Source organism: Motacilla alba, chromosome 4A (genome assembly GCF_015832195.1).
Source record: "Motacilla alba alba isolate MOTALB_02 chromosome 4A, Motacilla_alba_V1.0_pri, whole genome shotgun sequence".
In the NCBI taxonomy this organism is placed as follows: domain Eukaryota; kingdom Metazoa; phylum Chordata; class Aves; order Passeriformes; family Motacillidae; genus Motacilla; species Motacilla alba.
This window is the reverse complement of record NC_052045.1, coordinates 11,896,806-11,923,056: the sequence shown is the minus strand read 5'-3', so window position 1 is coordinate 11,923,056 and position 26,251 is coordinate 11,896,806. Positions and strand designations below refer to the sequence as shown.

General features: G+C 40.2%; 1 protein-coding gene and 1 long non-coding RNA gene across 5 annotated transcripts in view; one reads left to right on the top strand and one right to left on the bottom strand.

The window, feature by feature from the left end:
• The window catches only part of CHRDL1 (chordin like 1), a 39,300-nt gene that overhangs the window by 8,081 nt on the left and 4,968 nt on the right, over positions 1 to 26,251 (top strand). The window contains exons 4-10 of one of the 3 annotated variants that reach the window (XM_038122885.1): positions 1,599 to 1,692; positions 16,490 to 16,635; positions 17,391 to 17,484; positions 19,532 to 19,599; positions 20,731 to 20,905; positions 24,146 to 24,340; positions 26,026 to 26,190. In XM_038122885.1, coding sequence (XP_037978813.1) covers positions 1,599 to 1,692; positions 16,490 to 16,635; positions 17,391 to 17,484; positions 19,532 to 19,599; positions 20,731 to 20,905; positions 24,146 to 24,340; positions 26,026 to 26,190 — 937 coding nt within the window. Of the gene's footprint in view, positions 1 to 1,598; positions 1,693 to 16,489; positions 16,636 to 17,390; positions 17,485 to 19,531; positions 19,600 to 20,730; positions 20,906 to 24,145; positions 24,341 to 26,022; positions 26,191 to 26,251 lie in introns of all 3 variants that reach the window. The other 2 variants (XM_038122883.1, XM_038122882.1) reach the window with 2 other exon arrangements.
• The window catches only part of LOC119695062, a 68,812-nt gene continuing 66,665 nt past the window's right edge, over positions 24,105 to 26,251 (bottom strand). For both annotated transcript variants that reach the window (XR_005255042.1, XR_005255043.1), the window contains exon 4: positions 24,105 to 24,236. This is a non-coding gene — a long non-coding RNA (uncharacterized LOC119695062). The remainder of the gene's footprint in view (positions 24,237 to 26,251) is intronic.

The following is a 26,251-nucleotide window of genomic DNA, read 5'->3' as shown; positions in this document are numbered from 1 at the left end:
TTCGCAGTCATAGCTGCAGACCTCAGGCTAAATGACTGCTCTCCACCCCCAGCACTGATAGCCCAGCTTTGGGAGAGAGATGCATCAACACTCTCTGGTACCTGATGCAGAAATGTGACCTTGGCCCTGGCTTAGAGACACTGACCAGCACTTGAGTCCTGCTCTGGCCAGGGGGGCTGTTCTCCCAATTATCACTGTGAATGCAGGTGCAAGATCAGTCTCACTAAGCACAAGATCAGTAAAATAGCTCGGTCCTGCAGCAGACAGGGGAGGCTGGCTGGCAGTGTGGAGCAGCAAAGTTGGCCTGCAGAATTTTATCACAGCTGACCATGCACAGAAAGTAAACATTCACCTCAGGAGATTCCACAGGACCTAAAATGAAAAACAGTGAGGCCACAGAATAGGACAAGTCAGCAACATGGAGACAGGTCAGCAGGCAGTGCCAGCCTTTCTTCTCTAGCAGTGCTTCTCAGGCTCCTGTGTCTGCTGGGCAAGCAGCTGTGCGGACCAGGGACAGTCCCGATCTGTGGAGATCCTACAGTCTAAAATTTGCTCCTCTTCTACAAAATCAGTATATTTCATTTCAATTCTTATTGGAAACAGATGGTGATAATCATTTTTAGTGTCTCTTTCCAAGGCAGATGCACGACTGTAGTTTGTGGCTAGCAGTGATCTAACAGTGGGATTCCAGCCTGTGGTCTGCAAATATTTGTCAATGAATTATTTTGAAAGGGATGAATAGAAAAGCCTATACATCTGCTGTCTAGGGAAGTCTGCACATCCACTGAAAACATTTCAGTGCTGCAGAAGGCATATGAAAATAAAGTAGGTTTAGTCCTGACACCACCTAAAACTACAGTCATAACTTAGAGTCAATGTTCATGCTGAAAGATCTTTCTTGTTATAAATATGAGCAACTCAGAGGTAAATTAAGAGGATGAATTATAGATGGGAAATGGGAATTTGAAATGGATAGTCTTTTCTGTTACAGACGCTGGAGAATGAAAATTCCCTGTGTTTTAATTATAAATCAAACTTAGATGTGGTCAAATAGAATATTATGTTAATGACATGAATAATGATCCCTATTCCCAAGACTTAACTCATGTTTCTTAGAAAAATGGCTACTTACCATCTGGGTTTTTTTGTCTACTGGGAAAGCAATAAAAGGAAAACAAAAGACTCTCCACAGTTTTCAGGAACAATTACAGATGCTATTGTCTCTTGTGGTCTTGAACTAACCCTCAGTAGGGGATATCGCAGAGATCTACCATTTATCCACGTCTTAGTTTTGGAAATGCAACTCCTAAGCATAATCTGCTCAAAAGAAAAAGACAAATGGATAGAAGAAGAGAAATGGAGATCGTTGCTATCCATTTTTAGACACTTCCTCCGATTTTAAAGTTTTTAAGGATTTCTGACCTCCAGCATGAATTCAAAGGCAGTGGAAGTATCTGGGCATATCTCGGTGTGAGTGAAACCAGAATGTTGTAAAAAGGCTTTTTTTAAAAAAAAAGTTTGGATGTAGAATAGAGAACACTGAAATTTGTAAGACAGCGCATTTCATTAAAATACTATGTACTATGTTCCATCTGCAGAATGGAAATGTTTTGTGCAGCAGAATAAGATGCCCAAGTCTACACTGTGCTTCCCCTGTGCATGTACCCCAGCTGTGCTGCCCACGATGCCCAGGTAATTCCTATTAGTGACAAATAGTCCTTTCTGAAATAGTTACTTAATATGCTGAGTAACAACAAAATTAAATATTTGTGCTGGAAAACTTCTGTGAAGTAAACATCCTCCTGTATCCATTCAGGTTATGAGAAGTTTGTCCTACAGTAAGTTACAGTATTTCCCATGGTGTTTTCTGTATAGGAAATCAGCAGAATAGATTCGTGAAGGGATCAGGTAAGCTACCAAGTCCAATCCCCTACAATCCAGGTAGAAAGCAGCAGTCCTTTCATTGACTGTCCATTCCAGAATCCTTATCTCTAAACTCTATCACAATAAAACACCATCCCACAAACTTCCTAGGTTTCTGGTTTTGGTGCTTTTCATAAGAGCACACCAAAATATATGGTTATTTGCAATGGCTGTCTGTTAACAAGGAATTCAAAATTGCTTTGGCAAATGTGCATTTGTATAGTGTCACTGTACAACCAGTCTGGTAACGTTTACCTTCTACATCTCAGGTCCAGGCATAGCTTCATAATTAGTAGAGACTGTTGTAAATCATGGAAGCAGTGCTGTAGAAGTTTATGACTATATAAATCCAATTGGATACTGTATAGTAAATTCTCCAGACTGTACATTTATTATATGCTCATTATTAAGAGCCACTGTATGAAAGAGACTAAGCAGGATCTTTCACGAGCCTGTTCCAGCATTCCCGACATGGCCTAACGGCTGGCAGATTTGACTGGGGCTTTTCCCTAAATGCCTGTCTTAGTGGCACCCCACATTTCTATTTATAAAAGAGTATTCATCCAGCATCATAGAAAGGGGTTTTATTTGGCTTTCTCCAGAGAGTTTAATTGTCTGAGGAAAGCAGCTATTCCCTGAGCACAACCTGTCAGCAGGAGGCAGTAAGTGCACAACGGCACAGGGACATGGGTGCACAAGAAGGTTGCTGTTCAGGTGGGACTGGTGTGTTGACTGCACCTACTGGATAATAAATGGTATCCACATACCATACAGTGGTATCCACGCATCAGTTTTGGGTTGGAATTCATCTGCCCTGACAATTGCATATTCTCTCTATCAGATATGCATATCAATATCTGATCTGGGTATCTAGAATCCTCTTTTTAAAAAGTGACAAGGAAGAACCATTTTGAGCTTATAACTCATGTGATGCTGTGATGCTGCTTTTGTGTCTTACGATGAGATTGAGCCCATTCAACTTTAAATACAACTCTTTGGAGTTGGAACATCCAGTGGAATTTTCTTAAAACATCCATTGGAATTTTCTCTATAACGGTCTACTATGTAAGAAAGAAAATTTCTAAGGCAAAATGCTTTCTTTGGCAAACTAGAACTTAGTAAAATAGTAAGGTGCTGGGAACACAAACCCCTCTTTTGTTTCCAGATCAAAGGAAGGATTGGTGTGCTGGTGTGCCCAAAATCTGGTCTGTTTTTCCAGCTAATCTAAGCTTCAGTTGGGAAGACAATAATTTAGATACCCTTTACAGCTGTTGGAAACATGAGGGTGATTCATCCTGTCACCCAGAATGAGAAGACTTTTTTCCCTGGAGATGCCATAATCACTTTCCACTGATTATTGAGGGAACACGGGAAAACTGGATGCTTACTTTTTGACAATTTAAGTTAAATCACAGAAGTCCTACTCAATAATTGGCATTTGCAGTCAGGAACTTTTTCTATTATTTTTTAGTATGTCTGTATTGTATTTACTATAGAAACATAAATGCTTCTAGATTGATTGGTTTACTTCAAGCGCTCCATGGCAATGAACTCTTTTGGCTTTTTTCTGTTCATGAGCTTGTAAATGTAGTGATACCTATGAAGATTTTAAAACATTCTACAGTGATCTAGTAAGGAAGAGTAAGACCCCATGTAAACTCTCATATCCATTTTATCAAGTTAAGTTCTTCCTATTCATAGTCTTCAGCTGGAATATTGTTGTACTCCATGTTTAAACTGAGAAGTATGGGAAATTATCAGAATGAGCCTTCCTTGAATTGTGATCTGTTATCTTCTCGCAGCTGTTCATAAAATCTATTTTTAATCAATCTGCCACAAATGATGGGCTATTGCATTGCTAGCTGTGCATCATCTCATTAAAAACATGAGTCCCACTAAGGTCTGTTTTTCCCCTGATTTGATCTATAACAGTGTTAGGTAAAAGAGGACTAGGATTCTCCTGTGATTTCAGGGGTTATTTACATTCTGCTTTCTGCAGTGATCATGTGTATAATACTTAATGCTCTGTCTTCAGTGGTAATTGTTCATGCCTGATCTGAATAGGTATCTCAAGCATTCTTGCAGATCTTGTGCCAACTTTCCATTCCTATGTGCCCGGCATGCAATGTCTTTTGTGCGACATCCCATGATATGCAGGAAATTCACTTCTCTGGTTTTCCTGGTTATTTTTTAATGGAATGTGTGAGAACTCTGGCCATTGGCCATGCATGTGAATTTCTCTCATAAATGCTTGTTTTATTCTGTCACATATGTTTCCCCTCCATTTCTCAAGCTGCATTACAGAAATGAGTAATGCTAGTCAGAGCGACCTGGGGCTCTTCTCTGGCCTCTCTGCAGGCCTTGTGGAGTGTAACTGCACAAATCACTGTCTCCTTATTTATTGAAGCAGAGGTAATGCCAGGAGGCAGCATCTTTCATTGGACATTGAACTTCTTAGCTACCTAAGTGAAGGAGCTGTTGAAAGGATTCCTTTGAGAAAAGTTGGCACTTCTCTCCCCCTGGAATTAATGTCTTCTGCATCCATAGTGACACTGGACTCAGTGACACAAAGAGATGCAGTGTTTGTATCCTGTCTCCCTGGCACCAGACATCATGAGTCTTAAGTAGTTTTCAGACATACGTTATGAAGCATCTTCTACTTCCACCAGTGGTTCATCAGCTTCTACCACAGATTCCCTGCTAACCTTTCTTTTTAAAAATGTATTCTTTCTACCACTGGCAAAATCCAGACCTTGTTTCATATACAGATCCAGATATTTCTTCCTTTTGCAGCTCTGAAAAGTATTTTACCATCTGAACTGGATTCTTCTTATCATCACACACATGTAACCAAAAACCTAGGGTCACAGGAATTGAGACTCTTCTTGCACAATAGTGAGACTCAAAGAACATCACATGCTTCTGAGCTTGATCTTCTTCCTTCCACCTCAGGATGCTCCAGACATCATCAGAGGAGAGGGGATTTGTAGTCAGGGAGAGAATTCATCTGGATCAGCTCATGACCTAGACTGGACTTCTGAGCTTCTGCCTCCTGTCATGAAAATAAACTTCATGTACAAGTTCTTTAAGCATTTAGCTGTGGCTGTCTTTTATGGCACTTCTATGGACAGTGCCTTTAAAGCTGGAACATTTATTGTACATTTCTACATTCAACAATTATAAATCAAAGTATTTAGAGTCTAGTTAAAGATCAAATATGTAAACCTAAGAAAAGCTTACATCAGAAGCAAAAATTCACAATTGTGGGATTCAGAAAAGGCTTCCACATTCCACTTGCTGGTTTGATTTCTCAGCAGATAAGGCTGCATGCTGATGTATGAATCAGCCCATCTGGCTCCAGTGTTTTCTGAGCTTGCTGCCCCGACTAAACACACTGCCTTCCAAGAACATTCAGTATTGTTAACATGTTTAAGTTTAAGCTCCTTTGGTACTATGGTTTCTCTTTATCAAATTCAAACCACTTTTCTGCTGTACTTTTGTTCCTCTTTAGATGCAGAAATGCCAGGTGTCACCTATATACATAGCTGGTCTAAAGATGTACCAGATGAGGCATCTCGCAACAGCGGGCTGAGAACATCACCTAAAAACGAGTGAGGCTCTGTCTGCATGGTAGACTGCAGCATGGCCCAGTAATACCTGAATCTTTGAACTGGCTATTTTAGATCCTGGGACAGTGCAGAACTCACTGCACTGCAAAACTCACTGAAGAAGCAGGAAAAATGTGCCTGCCATGAGCTCAGTGCTACCTTCACTGAGCTAGTCCAGGTGACAGCCTGCACTCTGCAGTGTAGACAAAGACTGAGCATTGCAAGGTGCAGGGCATGTACAGCACCTGTTGACCTGACAGACATTACAGAACATGTATGTAGTGCAGCACATCTTGCACTGAATTACATTCAAAATCTTCAACCCTGGCTGTTGGAATGCTCTGGTGGAGTGGTTTTTCCATTGCAGAATGTGCATACATTAAACCATTTGGTGAAGAAGCTTTGGGTTCTACCCGTCTCACATACCAGAGCTGCCAGGCTCTCAGTTGCAGTCTTACCCTTCCATTCATAAACATTTTTGGGATGGAGGAAGGGATACTGTGCCCAGCTCTTCCATTCTCTATGCAACTCTTCTTGCTACCACCTACCCTTCTCATATCAGTGAGAGTCCTACAATGGGTAGTTGTCAGATAGTTATAATTAATTTTTTTGTTTGGAAGTAAATTTGGTTTAGAAATATGGTATAGGCATTCCAGGGAGATCTCTAATTTTTTTCTTATTGATATGTGCTTAGATAATTTTATTTGGTTTGTGATTTGCCTTTGTCACTACCTTCACAAGGAATGTTTGCTATCACAGCCAGATTGAGGTTGTTGCTCGTTTCTATTCTGCTTTTTTGACCATAAAAATTTTTAAAAATCTGTCTTTATATCAGCATCCAAAACGTATGTGAAAAAAATACGTATCTTCCCACATGGATGACAGAACTTCAATTCTTTGGACTGACATGATAGGATAGGATAAGCTGCTCAGAATTTTTCCAAGCTAACTTCCAAGACCTTCAAAAAGACTTCAGAGAGAATTCAGAATGCACCAAAGCTTCATTTAATTTGTTTCCTCAGTGGTAGAGAGATTGGTGGATTCATGTAATATTTTAACTTGAGAGCAGGAACTAAACTAGAGCAACTTAGAAAGTGTTTTATGAGCCCTTCAGAGTTTCTGGGCAATTGATAGGCAATTTTTTTTGCAACTATAAAAGAAAACACAGGAAATTAATCTGTAGAAAATATATTAAAATGATGTGAAGTGCTCGACTTTAGCCCTAGAAAGCTAAAACACAAGCAACAGTCTTTTGAATGCTTAAACTCTAACTACATCTTTGCCTTGAATCTGGATGGAAGTTCATAGTTTCTAGATAAGGTGCTACTAGTTCCTTCAAGCAATGAATTTCATACACTTTCTACAGTCTGACCATATTAAAGACTAGCTGTGGTGATTAACTCCAAATTACCCTGGAGTTTTTAGAGCTTAACCTGGTCCTTAAGGTTATTTTAATGTAAAGCATTTTGTGGCTTAATATCGTTGACACCTGCACCTCCAAGAGGCACATATGGATTTTATTTAGAGCTGGTGTTTGCAGTTTTTGGATAGTGAACAACTTTTCCATCCACATTTATTGTCAGCCTCCACCACTGCTTGAAAGACAACATCAATGCACAGCTTTGGTTGTTTTTAAAGGAACCTGAACACATCATTTTAATTTGTAATATTACAAATTTACAAAACATATTTATAATAATATGGATTGTGATGCATGACTGAGGGAAAAGGCTAAATGCACATGGACTGAGGTTTGATCCACTTTCTACTGTAGTCAATCAACAGATTTCTATTAACTTTGATCATTCTTGGACTCAGTCTTCCATGAGAACAGATGCAGTTCCTGATGATGATATGGTCCTTCTCTCTAGAAATCCTAAGGAATATGGTAGAAATATGAGACAGAAGATGAAAGGGGAAACTGCCTTTTTGCTGTGCCACACAGAGTAGGTGTTTGGGCCAGGTTCCAAATCTATGTAGTTCAATGAACTTCAGATCAGACCTCGAGGTGACACATTCATGTAGAGTGGAAACAAAAGCAGAGGGAAGAAATTAGGCAAAAGAATTTTTAGTAGGAAAGAAATCCATTTGGTCTCAAATGCTGTGCTACAATTCCCCAAGGAGCTCCAGCCACAAAGATTGTTTAAAATAATCCTAGCTGACCCCTAGAAGCTAACCCTGCACTGAAATAGTGTAACAGGTTTTCTCTGTCTGAGGTTCCAGTATTTTCATGAGATGATCAATCAGGGCTTCGTTCTGGTGATGAAGTAGCTCTAGAATATTTGTGTTTTACCCTACTTGATGTGACAGTGGTAAAAACTTTTTTACTACTGTAAAAAAGTCTCCTGTCAGCAGTTGGTGGTTTTGACCTTGAAACAGTCAATTTGCAAGAGCAGTTTATTCCCCCATGTGCTGCTGGCTCTCTGGGCTCAGTTTAGATATCCAGCTCTGAAGCTGCACTAGGAGCAAGTCTGGAATACACAGAACTGAGTTAAAGGTGCTGACAGGTTTCCTGCCTTTCCAAGGCAAAGGTATGCAAGAGGCTTTTACAGATACTGAGGAAAGTTCAGTAGATAGGAAAATTTCTGGAAAAAATGGAGCACATTTTATCCCAGGTCACCAAGAAACTTGTGCTCCACGATGTCCCTCACTGCCTGGAAGACAGAGATTCCCTATCTACTCTATTTTCTTTAGCACCTCTGCATTTGGCCCCTCCCACCAAGTAGCCCCAGCACAGCACCTCATACTCAAGTGGCCAAAATATGGTCATGGAACATTTCCTGCACTGAGGGTCTTTCTGGGGATGTGAACCACAGTGGCAGAATGAGGAAATCCATGTTCCCAGCTATCTGCTTTTTTTGCACTGGCCTTTCTGGTACAAGTGGGTCAGCAGACAAACATTAATTGGATCTCTGAGTACAAAGCAAACCTACTGTTCTTACTGTACCTTAGTTTCACTGGAACTGCAGGAAAATAAGCAAATGCTCTGTGTTATATAAAGTACTACTATTTCTGCATGAAATGCACTGTATAAACACAGAAGAATATAATTTATGTGATTTTTTTCCATATACACATAAGGATCTTTTTTTAAAGAATATTTTAAAAATACAGTTTGGTTTGCACACATAGCTTCAAGGTTAGTACAATCAACAGAGTTTTTCCAGATTTATTCAACATAACTATGATGAAAATCTCACTGTCACTCTCCTAGCAAGCTACATAATCTCTGCAGGATGCTTCCCTCACCTCTTTTAAGTCTTAGGCTGCTCTGTTTTGAATTTGTAAGGATCAGATTATAAACACATATTTATTCCTCCGTTCCAAATATGTCTCATACTGAAAAGCTGTTCCTTACATTCAATAACCATATTCTATTGTCTTGTGCTTAGGAGAGGGAAGAGCCTAACATAGAGGATTTTTGCCTGGAGACAGGCTTCTTTATCTTTTACTTGGAATGTTACTAGAACCTCGATTTCTCCAGGACTGGGAAGAGCTTTGGCTGAAGAAGTCAAAGGACTCATTACCACTTTTTCAGAGCTCTCACTCCTTAGGTGGAAAAAGGCTAATTCAGACATTGTTAATCTGAGCAGCTCAACAACTGTTCACATCTTTACATGCTTATCTAGCTGTCAAAGTGGCTGTTCCAGCAACCAGAAGAAGCATGTAGCATTTTAAAAGCTGGAGAGAGGACTTTAGCCCTGGACCCCTCACAAAGTGAATTTTGAAGTCCTTCCATTTACTCTGTGCTCTCCTCTCCTACATGAGGGTGGCAGAGGCTCCAAACATGTTTCAACTGTCTCTGCAATCAAAAGTAACTAGAAAAGTAAATTTACAGAATCATAGAATGGTTTGGGTTAGAAGGAACCTTAAAGGTCTTCCAACCCCCTGCCATGGGCAGGGACACCTTCCACTAGACCAGGCTGCACAAAGACCTGTCCAGCCTGACATTGAACAGTCCCAGGGATGGGGCAGCCACAGCTGCTCTGGGCAACCTGTGCCAGGGCTTTATCACCCCCACAGTAATTCATTTCTTCCTAATACCTAATCTAAACCAAATCTCTTTCAGTTTGAATCCATTTGCCATTCAGATTCTGCACATGAATAAGTTATCTTATTACTGTTATTCCAGACTGCTTCAGTATTTTTGGGCCTCCTAGAATTAATCTTTAGCAGTGGAGCATGAAGCCTATTTTGTGAGCCTTTAACTCTGCTATGAAAAATACTAAGAGACTTAGTACACAAAAATCATCCCTGTATCTTTCTATGTGTATATTACCCTACAGAATAGTTTGTTTCTAGGGAAAAGACCTGGACTCCATGAAAGAGGAAATTAACTATATTTTTTTTAACTAAGAGACCTAGGGGTATGTGCAACCCCTACCTGAGCCAAGTGTTTTCCAAAAGCAGATGTCAGGTAATGAAAGTACTGCCCACTTGTGTTGGGCAGTGTGTGTGCCTGAGCTGATTCAGGTTTCACAGAATTTTCAATATGCAAAATAGGAAGAAGTACTTTGATATTCAAGTCCTGTTCCCCTCTGGCATTAGAAATGCTTGTGGTGTGCATATTTCCAAGAATTGCGTTTTATTTCGTGACTGCTCTTTATGTGTGGCTTCTGAATGGGTAACCTATAATTCTTAGGCAAATTTTAAGTTACGAGGAAAGTAATGCAGCCTTGCATGGTGCTTGTTACAGTTTGAGGGGTACAGAGAGCAGCCTGTGAGATCAGCTGGTGTCCAAGGACAGTTTCCTGCACCAGGATACAGCCCAGAGAGCTCTAGAGTCCCTGTTGAAACTAAACTGACACTTCCAGTTGTGTACATTAAGTAGCAGAACTCACTGGGAATACTAGGAAATGTGCAGAAGAGATGTCAGTGCAAACAGTTGTCCCAGAGTTACAGCAGAATCCAATTGCTTCTCTACTGAATATGGTTCCAAAACAATCCTCAGTCTCTTGGTCTGTACATGCTTATGCTCTGTGTTGATTCAGAAAACATATTTCATAAAATCCTCTCTGTATTCAAATTCATAATCTATCATCTGTCTGCTTTAAAAAAACCCCAATAGACTATCTGCAAAACAGTTCCCAGTATGGTAAGTTTCTTAAGGCATTAGACCTTGTGATTAATTTCATATTGTTTAGCACTAGATTGTTTTTATAAGGGTGGTTAATAAAATAGACAAACTGTAAAACCCAAGCCAGGCTGGGCACCCAGCCTTTCTGCTGGACACTAAAAGCATATCTTTTTCATTAAATGACACTAGGTGATTCTGAATGTTGCAGTTTAAAAATAGTTTCTAAGTCAGCAAGCCAAGAGTCTGTAGGATTTTTAAAAAATGTTCTTTGCCAGATGTTCTGATACTAAAATAAGCAATAGTGAGAGTGTTAAGTACTAACACAAACGGACAGAACATTGTAGGAGAAAGCACCTCACAGAGATGCAATAAAACCCCACAGACCCTTGCTGAGGTGCTGTGCAGGGTCCCAGCAGACCCTGCTGAGGGTTAGGAGTGGCATGAGCTTGGCCAATGAGTGCAATCTCCATTTCAGGAGGATGCTCACTTCAACCTGCCACTGGCTGCAGGTCAGTAGAGCTAAGCACAGTGACTGTCACAAAGCCAAGATGTCTCCTTGTCCCCAGTGGCAAGGAGTGCCCAAAAGCAGCTGAATTTTTTGTCTTTCAGATGTCACATCATAAACACTTCACTGATTACCGTGCCATGACTGTACTGATTCTAAGGTGGTTTTCCCAGTTTGTTAGGTAGTGTCCTAAATTGTTCATTAGTAATTATACCTGTAGCTCTTGTCTTTATCCAGAAGGATCCAAGTTCAGCAATTAATTGATTGTAGTGACGCCTGGATCCTAAAGCCATTCCTCCAATAAGTCATCTCCCATTTCCCAAAAGGTTAGATTGCTCATAGCTGGTTACTGCTTTTCACTCTGCACATAAATACTTTTGCAGAAATTACCAATGTTTTAAACATCAGGAACTGCCCATGGAATTTGTCTAAGCTATTCAAGGGATTAGTAGCAAATGACTGATGCTCTTCTGTGTTATATCCAAGTAAGGGTAAAGCATCTCAGGACCAAGTTTTTATAACAATCCAGGAAGGAATAGAATTGTAAACATAAAAAGCTGAAAGATGGTGTTTCCAAAACTGACTGTGATCCATGTGGTACAGAATCTGTTTCTCCCAGAAGACTGGAAAGTTGGGTATGTGTACATTTTTGACTCTTCCCTCAAACCTTAGCCCTTGGACATCTCAAGTATGGGCAGAGAATCAGGAGTCCAGACAGGCTTCCATGAAAAAATATGTGATTGGAGCAGATTCCATTGAACCAGAAAATTTCCATTAAATTTCTGTGGTTTATGAAATTCATATCTAATACTGTTTTGCCAGACTATCACTGGTGCTGCAGTTCACACTGAGGTAGCATCCCTTCATGGCAAAATTTTTGCCATACTGTTTCTTTGCATGCTCTGTCAAATGAACCACAGTTCATGGAATCTGTGAACTATACCTGTATGCACTTCTAGTTCATAGTTGACTTTCACATCAAGTTGTACTACAGGTCTTAGTTGATACAAATCCTGTTTGTACAGATCAACAGTTCCACACAGTACAAACATCAGTCTCAGAAAAGCAGCATTCAAGCACATATATTGGCTGAATCCTGAAGGAAACCTTTCTATTGGCTTCATCAAGCCTGGAATTTACCCTGTGTGTATGGGACATCAGTGAAAAACAGCCCAGGCAGACAAAAGAAGCTGGACAGAATCCCATGTTTGGAAGAGAGGAATGTTTGGATACAAGGATTCAAGCATAGCCACTGTATTCTTCAGTTGCTTTTTAAAAAATAATTGGTTTGAATGTAATCCATTTTTGATACAGTTGTATTCTGTTGTCTGTTTGTAAAATCTGAAGGATTTCTTCAGCCAGATTTAACCTCTAAAGTTACTGACAGGATAAACTGAAATCTGTATCAGGTCATGTGATGCCCAGGTTGTACATCTTGGCTCCTGCCATTACCTCATGCTAATGATGGTGATAAAGCACTGCTATCCACATTGCAGACTCATGGTCTTATCTTGATCACACTAAAATTGTAGGCAAATATAAGCATGACCTCTCAACTTCTATACAGAAGTCTGAGCCCTTACAGAATAAATGCCAACCACAGAAACAGAGATATTTCCTTTACAATTGATGCTATAACATCTTTACCCTTTACATTGTATGTTGCTTCCACTGACATGCTAAGAATGCCAGAAAAAAACCCTTAGATTAATTAACCTAGTTAATTAAAAGGATTCACACAGATGGTTTGCCTGGTACTTTACAGAGGCAGCTAATTAAAGCAATGTTAGTCAGCACCATTAAAATGCCAGATAAAGCTTTGGGAACAGTCCTGATTAGGAAGCAAGGTTTACAAATAGAGCTTTGAGCAATGCAGTATATTTGCAGTTAATTAATCTGATTCTAACCTGTCTTTTCTAAGGCACCGAATAATGTATGCTGGTATCAGTATAAATGACAAAATTTTTTAAAGCTCAAATGTGGCACTTATTAAAACAATCCACAATGACTCTAATTTCACATTCTACAGGAGAATATGATATTGTGGAGGAGTCTGAACTCCTCTAATTAGCCATGATTTTAAAAGCATTAGAAAAGAAACCAAGTCTGAGTTAAGAAAATCAGTCACACACCAGCAAAGTTAGAGAGAGAGAAAAACTGCACCAGACAGAAATTATATTTGGACACAAGAAATAAACAAATCTTCCTTGCAGCTCCAGGCAAATGCTGTGTTTGGAGAGGATCAGTTGTGCTCTTCAATATGCCATCTCCAATATATGACTGTATATATTTTTTTTTGCAATAACAAGTAATGTGGTCTTGATCTGAAGACTTTGAAGACCTGACTCTTTGCAATAATGAAATATGTCCAGTCACTTAATGTGCTAAAAGATGACCATATGGATAGGTCTGAGCAGAGGACTTAAATAATGGTCTTATGTCCTGTAATTGAAACTGACTTTTCTTAAAATTATTTATTCAAATAAGACTTCAATTCCTTGAAAGGAGGTTGTAGCGAGGTGGGTGTCAGTTTCATCTCCCAGGTAACAAGTGATAGGATGAGAGGAAATGGCTTCAAGTTGCATCAGGGCAGGTTTACATTAGGTATGTTTAGAATGTTTTGACGGACAGGGTTGTGAAGCATTGGAAGAGACTGCCTGGGGAAGTGGTGGCATCCTCATCCCTGGTAGTCTTCAAAAAACATGTGGGTATGGCACTTGGGGACATGGTTTGGTGGTGAACATGGTGGTGGTACTAAGTTGAAAGTTGGACTTGACTATCTTAATGGTCCTTTCCAACCTTAATGATCCTGTGATTCTCTGGTTTAGAACAGCCATAAAATTTCATCCCAAATTCCAGACAGGCAGATGTACATGTGTTTTGGGCTGCATGTAATGATTTAGCTGTCACAGGCCCACCTTTGTGATCTTAATGATCCTTAATCTTTGTGATCCTTTGTGTTTCTAAAAGAAACACAGATGAAAACAACTACGTAGTGCAGCTCTCTCTGCCATCATTTTCCAAGCAATAAAAGTTTCACCGTCCTCCTTCCTTATTTATAAGCCACCGTTTAAGGGCATTTGGTGATTTCCTACAGAACTGAGGGATGTGGCATATAGCAAGATAAATCTGCAGTAAAATTTACTCTCTTCATCCAACACTCTGAAGAGTCATGGTGAGTCATTCAGGTATTGGTCTTAGCAAAATGTCAGACCACAAGCCACACACTGCTTTTGGACAGGCGTCCCACATGGGCACAGCAATGTCCTGCAGAGGCTCTGTGAACAGGGCCTTGTCTCCAGTCAAGATCATCTGTGTTATCCTTTCATTTCTCCTTCCATTTTAATTTCTTTCCAGTCTTCTGCTCTTCCAGTTGCTCAAGGGGCAAAGGGATAACTAAAGGTTTGTCAGTCTTTCCTCCATGCTTTCCATGAGACGACTCTCAGAAAACCCAAGAGATTTAAGTTTTGGGAGGCATCACAGTCCTGAAAAGTGCCTCTTTATCCATGTTTTCTAATATTTGTGCCTAAATAGAGGCTGAATTTGTCAATTGAATCTTTTGCTGATGACTTTTGAAGGATGTCTTAATTAGAGCATACATCTTGCCATTCCAGACTGTGCATTACCAGCAAACCATACAGCAAGTGCCAAAAGCAATGCATTTCTGTGCCAAGCACAGATGTTGTCAGGACTCTGTACTCTTTATAAGATTTTGGAAAGGTGTCATTCGACACTCTTGATTCCTTTGAAATAATGATGAATCCAGTGCTTCAGCTGTGGAAGTGCAAATACCAAGTGTGTCAGGCAATGAAATGTCAGGCAAGGAAACCTGACTAGCTGTCTTCTGCCAGTCTCCTACAGAATGGACTTAGCTGACCCCATACACTCTCAAATACTGTAGTGCATGTATGTTCCACAGACAGATTTCACATTTGCCATTTAAAGCATTAATATTTGATGGACCAATGTAGTTAATATATGTTTTTATGGAAAACTAAATGACTGTATTTAATGGCAGTGCATACCAGCAGATAACTGCTTTTTCACTTGAGCTCACAGCAGAAAAATGTACATTCTGTGGTGTCATGGTTTCACAGAAAAATATCTCCAGGTTTATCTGATAGGTAATGAAAGGGACTGTCAGAAAACCTGAATATTCAGGTTTCTTTTACGTGAAAGCCCAAACCCACTGATTGAAATTTCAGCTGCATTCTTAGAAATTTGCTGTGATTTGGGCTCCAGAGAACAAACACTCCATTGTTATTTCCACAGAGCCCTTGCTTGAAATGTCTTTTCCCATGCTGAGATGCTAAATTCATGTGAATATAAATATGTAGTGCCAGGTTCACTGCCCAAGCAGTATCAGATAACTTACATTTCATGGGTAAAGTGTACTCCCTTTGCACAGCTTTTCAACTGCTAACAGCTAAACAATCTAGGGGATGTTTTAGCATAAGGTATGGATAGTTTTATGTTTTAGAAAAACATTTAACCCATGTGGTGCAGAACTCAATATGATCCTGAGTTGAAGCAGGAGGTTTCAGAGTTGAATTGATGCTGCCATATCAAGCACTTTGTCACACGCACCAAATTCTGCAAACAAAGTTCCTTCATCTGCACATCTGACATTAAAATGCATGTCAGAGAAAAATCACATTTTGGTTAGCTTTTGGCATCTGCCTTTGACAAGTTTTGCCCGCTTTGAAAACAGCAGCAGCAGTGAATTGTGAAATCCACTAGAAACAAACACTTAGTACATAGCTCTCTCTTGGCAGTCCCATCATCATTACTGCTGCTCCTCTCCCAAAAGGTTTGTGCCTGTGGATGGCAGAGAATCACCCATGCCCTGTGGCACAACTTGCTAACCTGCAATTAAGTACTTTCTGGGCTGTAATACTAGAAATCATTTTTAAAAAACCCCTGTATCAGTAGCCAGTACTAAGAAGGGGGAAGCCCTGCTAGAACAGTGCTATTGATAGTGGGATTCTGTGTGCACGCAGTACCTAATGCCTTTTACATTAAAGCATGAAAGAGCCACGTACATGTAGCAAGTAGGCACAAAATCACACCCTTCTGTCCTAATACCAAATGCTACAGAACAAGGGCAAACACTGCAGCCTGAGACAGGGCCGTTAGTGCTGGCATTGCAGTTGGTTGTCAGCATCCTAGGATTAACTGGGACAGTCATCTCAAAGTGTCATTTACCAAAGTTCAGCAAGACAGTAACATATCACTTGTACTTTGCAGCATTACAGAACTTGTCCTTCCATAATAAAGAGAAATTAAGGAGAAGGGAAGTTTTTCCTGCCCTGTATTTATGATATTGTGAATTTTCAAGAACATTTTCGTGAAATGTTCCTTTCCCCTTGCTTCCAGAAGATTCCCTTTTCTCTGTAAGCAGCAAAATCACCGGGAAATCCTGTGAATACAATGGCACCACCTACCACCATGGAGAAATGTTTGTGGCTGAGGGGCTTTTCCAAAACAGGCAAGCAAACCAGTGTGCCCAGTGCAGCTGCTCAGTAAGTAACACGATTTAACAGATCCCTGCTCTGTCTATGCTCCAGTTCTCCTTTCTAGAAGATATGACACTGAAATATAAGCAATGCATAGCAAAGGCTGGGAATTGAGAATTAATGATGAAACTCGTGAGAGTGCTCAGAGTGGTGAGAGTGTGCAGTACTTGGTAAATAAATGCCGGATGACCTCTTAAACACAGTGCACAATGCATACCCTGCATCTGCTGTGACTGAGCTTAGTGTGCACAGGCAGCAGGTAAAATATTGCTGCTTAGCATATATAGAATATTTCCCTTCAACCTAACTGGAAAATATAGCACTAAACCAAAGACTGATTTCATTTAGACTGAGCTGATAAGTAAAGAGCCCGAAGGCTGGGAGGGGACAGCACTGAGCTGGCACTGGGCCACAGAGCCATTCCTGAGATGTCACAATTCAAATCCAGTATATTTGAGCAGTCACCCAGTGACTCTTCAGAGCGTGTCTGAACCAAAACATCCCTCTCAATCCAACCAGCTCTCCAGTATCAACTACTGGCAGCTCTCTACTTCCTCTCATAAAATCATCATCATAGTCTTCATGAACTAATAATTTCATAGGCCAAGTACTGAACAGACTGTTCTAATCTAATATTCTGCTTTTTGCATAGAGTGTCATTTATGTAAACACAGATTTAAGCATATCCATAAAAAAAAAGAATATACAGCACCAGACAATCAACAACTCCTTCTAAATTCCTTTTTGTATTTTACTGGCAGGAAGGAAATGTGTACTGTGGATTGAAGACTTGTCCCAAATTAACTTGCTCTTTCCCAGTTTCTGTTCCGGAGTCCTGCTGTCCAGTTTGCAGAGGTACGTTCAAGCCCAGTCGCAGAAAAACGGGCTCTGAATTGACTCTTCCCCTTTCAGAGCCTCGTCTGTGTACCAGCAGTGTCACTCAGGACACTTTCTCCAAGTTGCCCATGTAATTACAATCCAATGCATATTGGTAAATTACTCTGTGAGTGCCAACAAGGTAACATTGCTACCTTTGTTTTCCTAAATTGAAACAAGGTGAGAATGCTCTGATGATAAAGTTACATCCCGCTAATGAGGTAAATCAAGGCTTCAAATGATGTATTGAAATAGCTGCCATTAGTCTGGGTAGAGAAGCTTTGTAATAAAAGATGAGTTCCTATCTGACAAGTTAGCAGACCTACTCAAGTTGTGTAGACATGAGAATTTCAATTCAGAGGCAAGGGCAATTACTCCAATTTAAATTAGGTGTCAGATAGTACTCAGGTGATTTCAGTATTTTACTAGCAATTGCGTTTTAGATCTTGTACCCACAGGACACTTGATTCTAGGGGCCTTCCCAGCCTCTCTGAATGTCTAAACCTAACTATCTGTCTAAAACCCCAAAATGTCTGAGAATTTCTAAATGTATTTCATCTCATTATTAGTATAATGGCACTTGAACCACCACTTTCAGGGTATCTAAGCATCCATGGCCTGTTCTCAAAGATGCAGATAAGCACTTAAAGGTACCTGTGCTTTTCAGAAGAGCCACTCAAAATATCGGTGATGCCAGGATGCTTTGAAAATCTCCCCTTTGTGCTGTTGCATACTTTTGATATTCTGCTTGTTTGAACTCAGTACTATTGCATGGTAAAAATAAGGAGTATTATCTAGTTGGTTGTATAATTTTCCCTATGGTGCAAGAGCTGCGAAGCACAAACCAGCACAGTCCCACAGCCCCTGACCTGAGGAGTTGGCTGAGGGCACAAACTGAACCAAAAGCTCTGAGCCAGCAGGAAGGTACTTGAGAGTGCATCAGTGCTGATAAAGGATGGAGAGAGAGCCCTGCGCAATTTGAAGGACGAGGTCCTGCACAGAAGCTGTGTAGTCCTGTCAGTGCAGCGGGGTGACAAAGCTGCTTCCTCTGGGGACCATGCAGTGGTAATTAACTTATGTGTGCCACCATGGAGGACCTGAGCTGAACTCTCAGGAGGGCAGTGCTCTGTGCTGTATGAACACTTCACCTCAGACAGAACAAGGGTGAGGATCTCTCTGCAGTTCTCCTTTGCACAGAGATTGCTCCTCATTCTTTGGCTTTGCCATGTTACTCCACAGTATCTTTACAAGTCTTGAAACTTTCTGCCAGGCAAACTGCTTGTGAAGCCACCAGATCTCAAACGAGCAAAGTGATAGTTCTGTTCCCAGGAGGAAATACAGTGATATACTGTTTTAAATGTAATACACTGACAGTTAATTAAAGTAAATCCTTGTTAATTGTCTGATGTCAGTTACCAGGTAGTTATTTGAGCTATATCTGAAACCAGCCTCTTCCAGTTACAAAAATCAATCTGTCTTTCAAAGTACAAAGTATCAAACATAGCTATGCAGTAAACCAGCCTTACACTGGAGAAATCAGTCACTTCAGACACAGTCACTAATGAGAAACTGGTTCATTAGCATTTCCATATGAGAGGTGAGATTACATCAGATTATGCACTAGAGGCGGCCCACTGTCTGCAGTGATCCAGGGCTTTTTTTAATGTATTCTCCTGTCTACTGCTCTTATTTAAAAATGGTAAAATGATCATTTATCTCATAATCTACCTTTTCCATATGGCAGAAGCTCTTTTATCTCGCTGCTGTGTTTTCTACGAAATGCAAACCTAAACAAAATATTTGCAAAGATCTAGCACAGCTCACTGGGAGGAAACTGTGAGTCAGTTTCTGCTCCCTGCATGGCCAAGTATATTACTATCAAAATTTGCTGATTTTCATATTAATTCCTCTGCTACTGACTAGACCCTAATACAGCTGTAAAGCCAGGTGAGACTTTTCCCCTCTGTATCTCCCAAGGTGTTGCACAGTTACTCCTCTAATGGATACTGTTCTGCTTCATGCACAGGAGATGGAGAATTATCATGGGAACATTCTGATGGAGACATATTCCGGCAGCCAGCCAACAGGGAAGCTGTAAGTGGGACCTACAGTTTAAACACATACTTTCTTGCTGTGCTGTGCATGGCAGTACATTGGGGAAAAGGAGAAAAGGACGATAATGGGTCTGAATACTTACTGCCTCTGAGTTCTGTTAATCTAGCCCAAAATAGGTTTCTTTCACTCAACCTGAATTCATTAATAATGCTGAATTAGAGCAAGAGCCCCTGAAGTCTCTGGATTTGTTTTTTTCTGTATATGCTCTATAAGAATAAAATTTGACAGTATTGGTTTGCTATGCAAGAATTGTTTCTAAATAATAATTGCAAATACTTGCTTCCCAGTTCACATACACACATATATATTTACTATAGGGCTTCACTGTCTTTGGTGGTAAAAGTATCCATTAACAACATACTGCTCAAGAGATCATTTTTGTAAGAGCATTTGGAAAGAATCTGAAGCACTTTGAAGCATTAGGTGCACTACTTAAATACATGAACCAGCGGATCTTTGGGTGAGGGAGAAGAATCATGTCTATAAAACAAGGGCTCTAATATGAAACCTTCAGGAGTCACCACATTTCTCTTCACAGAGAAAAGCAAGGCACAGTTCTTCCCAAGAATATTTCTGGGTTTCACATTCTCTGAACCTCAGAGAAAGGAAAAACAATTCTTATCATTTGCTGTGCCTGTGTTTGTGCAAAAGTAGAATGCAATATGGAGATTGTTTACCCAGAGTGATGGTGTTTTGTTTCCTTGGCCTGTCAGGGCCAAGTGTGTGTGTGTGTGTCAGGACTGTCAGCTGACAGTCACAAGATTCAGTGCAGTGGTGTGCAGAGTTGAGTGCTTGGCAGATTTAGTTGAGATGTAATGTCATATGGTGTAGTATAGTGTAGAATAATATAGAATAATAAAGTAATTAATTAGCCTTCTGATAAGATGGAGTCAGATGCATCATTCTCTCTCCTCACACGGGGCTGCCTGCGAATACAATATTGAGGTTCATGGGCATTTTGGAAAATGATTCTCTGAAAAGAAGCAGTGTTTTTAGAAAACATGCTATGCACTACTACACCTGCTTTTACCCAGCAGTACTCGTTCCCTGCTCGTACCCCTTGTTGATTGGAACGAGACATTTACTCTCCTGCTGTCTTTCTGTCTCCAGAGACACTCATACCATCGCTCCCATTACGACCTGTCACCCAGCTCTGCTAGGCAGGCAGCCAGCGTGCCACGATTTCCCAGTGCCAGGAGTAACCGCGGAGTCCTGCCGGACCCCCAGCAGGCCTCCGGAACAATCGTACAAATCGTCATCAACAACAAGCACAGGCACGGACGAGGTAAAGACGAGCCCTTCTTCCACTATTGCTCTGGGTCAGGAATCTGTCACCTAGAGCTCAAAAAGACCTCTCAAAAGATACAGCAGAATCTTGAAAAGTCACACTGGTATTGAGAAATCCAACGCAAATCAGGGAAGGCAAAAGCAATAAGCTATGGAGGATATGGGATTCCTTCTTAACTGAGATCAGGTCTGCCTACATGTACAACATTGCATTTCACTCTGCAAAAGTACTGTTGCTCTCTGAGTTACTTTGTGGGATTTTGCCCCATAATTCTGAGATCTCATGTGGTGGCTGGCAGGGAAGTGAGTGCTTTGTGTCACAAAGGACATCACAATGCCTTTAGATTCACTAACTTGTGACTTGTCCTGGAGGAAATTATTTGTGGCTATTTTCTTTACATTCTCATTTTGTAACTTTTATAGCTGCAAACAGCTTATATTTCAACTGCCCTGCAAATCTCAGACCATAAAGCTTTGCCACAGTATCAGGAGGTTCTCTGCCTCCGAGACTTAGCAAATTATTCTCATGAAAGACAGTCTCATGTCTTCCCCCACCTTAAACAAGTTTCCTGAGACAGTGGGATGCAAGGGATGATCTCCCTCCCCAGTGACTAACACAAGAGACAGAGTAGGCAATTAGCCTGTAGTGGATGCCCGAGCTGTAGAGAAGCAAATTTAACCTGTAATGAATCTCACCCTAAGACTATTTAGTGCCTTCTGCTAATAGAATATAGGACATGCTACATTTTGGGGACAGCAAAATTTTAAGCCCATGTGGCAAACCATATTCAAGTCATATTCCTCATGCACTACAGGAAGGACAAAAATAAAGGGAAAATACCAGTTCACTTAGTGGGACATCAGGTTTTGTACAGTAAAAAGGGTGGAATGCTCAGTTCCCACAGGGAGTGTACCTCTGTGAACAGAGGTCTGCAGGAACAGGCCTAGGGAGCTATAAAAGAAATAGCTGTAAAAACACATGCTCAGAAGAGCATCTATCCATAAATACCAGTCAGCATACTTAGAAACTACCACAAAGAGTTAAAATCCCTTGTATTAGGGCCAACTAATCTTTTAAGGTATTAACTAACAGAAGGAATGTTGGCTATAGGATCTTTATTATCCACCTGAACAAGCATGAAAAAGCATTCAGATCATGCCAGTGTTTTATGGTGAATCTAGGAGCAGGAATCTCCACACAGTGCAATGTCTTTGACATGTAATTTGCACATGAAGACATCATCAAAGCAGTTTCTAACTGACTTGTTTCAGCAAATAAAGGACATACAGACGAGCAGCATATTTCTGGATGCAGTATAACTTCAGACACTCACTGCCTGGAGAGTGTCTGAGAGATCCCCATGATGGAAACAGGAATGCTGACCATGTGTTTTCTTTTGTTCCTGTGCAATTAACAAGTGTTTTAGTAATTAATGCACTTGTCCCTTGAGACACATTTCAACAAGTTACTCACAGTTCTTCTGACATGCAAATACTATGTGGTTGTGTGGATACAGATTTCTCACTCTGAGCATGAAGAGCACTAAAAACAGGGTAACTAGAAGTTATTTGCCAGTATTTGGCTTCTACCAGAGTCTTCATCTCCTGCCTCGGAGTATTTATTTAATTGTTCTGTGTCAAAAAACCCTTAAAAGACAGAGAGTATGTATCCATACAATGTCATGTATTATCCCTTCACCTATCAGGGAGAACTCAGGAAGTATTTATGTCCATAAAGGATCTGGAGAACTCTGGCTGGGGAAAAAGAAGTCTGTGGAAGCATACAAATTTGCCATATTATGCTATTTAAGCACGTAAGAAACCTGCTGAGAAGTTGAGTACTTACTAGTTTTTTCATTTATAGTTCTTTCTCCCATGCTCTTAGTTTACAGATAAAACTTCACTTTTAAGAAACAAAACTGTTTCCTATCTCTAAAAAAAACCTATGTCTTAAAAAAAGAGCTAAAAAGTAGCAAATTACTAACCAAATGATAGCATAAGCTCATGGAAGACATTGCAAAAAACACTCCCTGTAAATCTCAGTAACTCACTAAAATATATAAACCAGTTGGTTACATCTGTTACCAGTTAGATATAAATTTCAGATTACAGATAAAATTTAAATTGCTTTTGAAAGTTACAGGGAAAATAGGAACATATTTTACAAATAAAAAACATTAATAAAAATGATGGCATATTAGAAGAATTGGAAATATTTACAACATATCCCAGCTTCACTTTTGTTGCTTTTAGAAATCAGGCAGTGCCCTTTCTTTCACCTTGTTAGGATTAGTTTGCATTTTTCTTTGTGTTTATAAAATATTTAAAAAGAAAGAAGTAGGATTTATAGGACAAATGGAAACATGGTGTAAAGTGATTTAATTCCCATCAACTGCTGGGTGACCCAAAGTGGCTTCTACCAGGCATGGATTTTTCCACTCTCTTTGTGTCAGCTGTATTTCTCTGACTCCCAGGGGCTTTGATGAATAAATATTCTGAAGTTCTTAGAAGCTTTTGGAATGAAATTTCAGTCCCTAATGAATCTTTTCATGTTTTCTAGCGATTCCAAAAGCCAAATGAATTTATATACCTATCGACATACATATTTCCACAAAGGGATTAAACTTCATTTTGCAAGTATTCTGTGTTTTTTTCTGTGTGCTAAGTAGCAGAACTCTCATGTACGAGCAATAAAAGGCCCAGGTATCACTAATCCAGCCAGCTGATAGCATTGCTCTCACTGCAAAGGCTGTGTTCAGCAAATGGCTGGAGCTGAGCAGATGACTCAAATGCCATCAACCTGTCATCTCCAAATTCAATTCAAATGCAGCCAAAGCCACTGTAGCAGGCTGTGTCCTGTGTGTGGACTGAGAATATGAAGGGAGGGAGTGAGTTTTCTAAGTTGGTTAATGCATAACTGAAATGCATGAACTGGGGTGGGGGGAGCTAGTCAGACACTTGACCTTCACTGTTTTCCTCCAAACTTAATGGACATCAGCGCCAGCAGAGCTGGCATCAAGGAAAAACTGCTCGGAAAAGGGTGACCCTGGGAATTTTAAATAAAGGAACTACAAGTTAAAATTAAAAAGCAGAGAAATGGGCCTGAAATGCTAACAGATGATGTATAGAGACACTACTTTAAATAATGTGCATGAATCAAATTAATAGTTATAGACAGGTAGGAAGTGAACATATCTTCTCCACTTGAACTTCTTCTTCTTTTTCTTTTCTTCTGTAGTTTGTGTTTCAAATGGCAAAACATACTCACATGGTGAATCTTGGCATCCCAACCTCCGGGCCTTTGGAGTCGTAGAGTGTGTGTTGTGCACCTGCAACATCACCAAACAAGAATGTAAGAAAATTCACTGTCCAGAACAATATCCCTGCAAATACCCTCAGAAAGTAGAAGGAAAATGCTGTAAAGTCTGTCCAGGTAAAACAAAGTTGATCACAGACCACCTTTTTGCTGTGCATGTTAAAGGGCTTGGCTCAAGCCTCCTGATCACAAGCTCTGATGTGAACAGCAGCAGCTGTGCCATGTTCCAGCGTGTGTGCAGAGGCCTCAGTGTGACACAGGCAGAGCTGCCTGCCACCTCTCCTCTTGCTGCTGCTCCTAACACAGGGGACATGCTGCTGGCACATGTCCTTAGCAGTCACTGCCTTTCTCTCTGCTGTTAACACGACTTCCTGATGCTCATTTCCATAGACAGTATTACAGAAATGTATACAGAAAGTTCATTACTGCCAAAAGACTCCCATCCTGCCCCCATCACAGTGCCAACAGAACCTTCAAATATTTTCTAGCTTGTAAAATCCACATGGAGATAACATCATTTCTGCTTTTTAAAATGTACCAGAAGGATTCATAACTCTGATTGGTGTCAGTTACATAACTTAATCCTTAAAATAAATACTAACTTATCACAGATTTAGCATTGTGTCTATGCTGCACTAATGATAAAACTTATGTAGACATTACTAAAATAAATGCTTACAGCTAGTGAAAAATCTCCTAAAAGGATTCTGCTGGTTTGCCAAATGAAAAACCATGTTTCATGTAATACAAATGGTAAAGGACTGTCCAGTTCCCTTATGTGCCTTTAAACAGTTCCCTCATGTACCCATTTATGTGTTTGTTTGGTGATGTACTGGCAAGAATGCTCTGGGGAAATGAGTTGCTCAGCCACATACAGAAACATTTGTAAAATGCACACTTCCCATCCCCTCCTGCTAATCTTGCTTACTGGGAAAAAACCACGATGCAGAGGCAGTAGGCAGGCAGGAGGTGTATATCTAGGTCTTTGTGAAGCAGAGAACCACAGATTTCACTGGAAGAACAGCCAACAAAGCCTGGCTAACAGGCTTCAATAGAAAAATTAATGGCAAAAAGGAGGTTACTGCCTTGGTTTTTGAGATCCTAGGTACCCATTTTTAAGAAACCTGAACCTTTTCATGCAATCTGTCTTGTACATGTGGAGATGTGTTAATTGTTAGATGTTTCCACAAAAAGTGGTCTGAGCCTCTAAGTTGCATCATCTCTCTTATATTCCTGCCCAACTTTCAATTGCAAACAGAATAATTACAATTTCTACTTATGCTCTACAACTTTACCAGGTGGGCTAGAGACAATGTCTGCTGTGGCTGGCTCAGGTTTGTACTGGCCACATGGCTGCTGCCAAGCAAAATGCAAACCTCATAGAGTCTTTTCCTCAGCAAAACATTAATTTGTGTCTCTTTACTCTAACCAACCACCAATTTTCATTTAGTTCTTTTATTACCCCGAGATTTCTAACATAATTTCAAATATGCTTGAAAAATTGACAACAGGTTCAAGACTTGTGAGGAGTCTCCCAGACCACATTGTTGCACACAGCTCATTCCCTTAGAAAACTGGATTACAAGTAAAAATACTGTCTTAACGCTATGGACAGGCTACCAGAACCTGGAAGAACACTGTTAAGTGTCTGTGTTAACAGCTGGAGAAGGATTTGTGTGGCCATACAAATGAACATTCTACTTTCAAACTAACCGTTCTTGGCTGTTGATGCCAAGTAAATTCTGGAGGACTTGATTATAGCTGTAGTACGTGTTCTGTCCTTTTTGTTTTTTAAACAGAAGATGTGCCAAGTCAAACCTTTGACAACAAAGATTACTTCTGTGGGAAAGAGACATTTCCTGTCTATGAAGCCATTTTCACAGAGGAAGGAGAAACCATCAGGAAAATTGCAATAGAGATTGAAAAGCCACCTCAGATAGAAATACATGTGTGGACAATTAGAAAAGGTGAGTTGAGAAAGTTCTTTAAAGTAAACAGTGCATCACTTTCCATTAAAATCCCAGGACA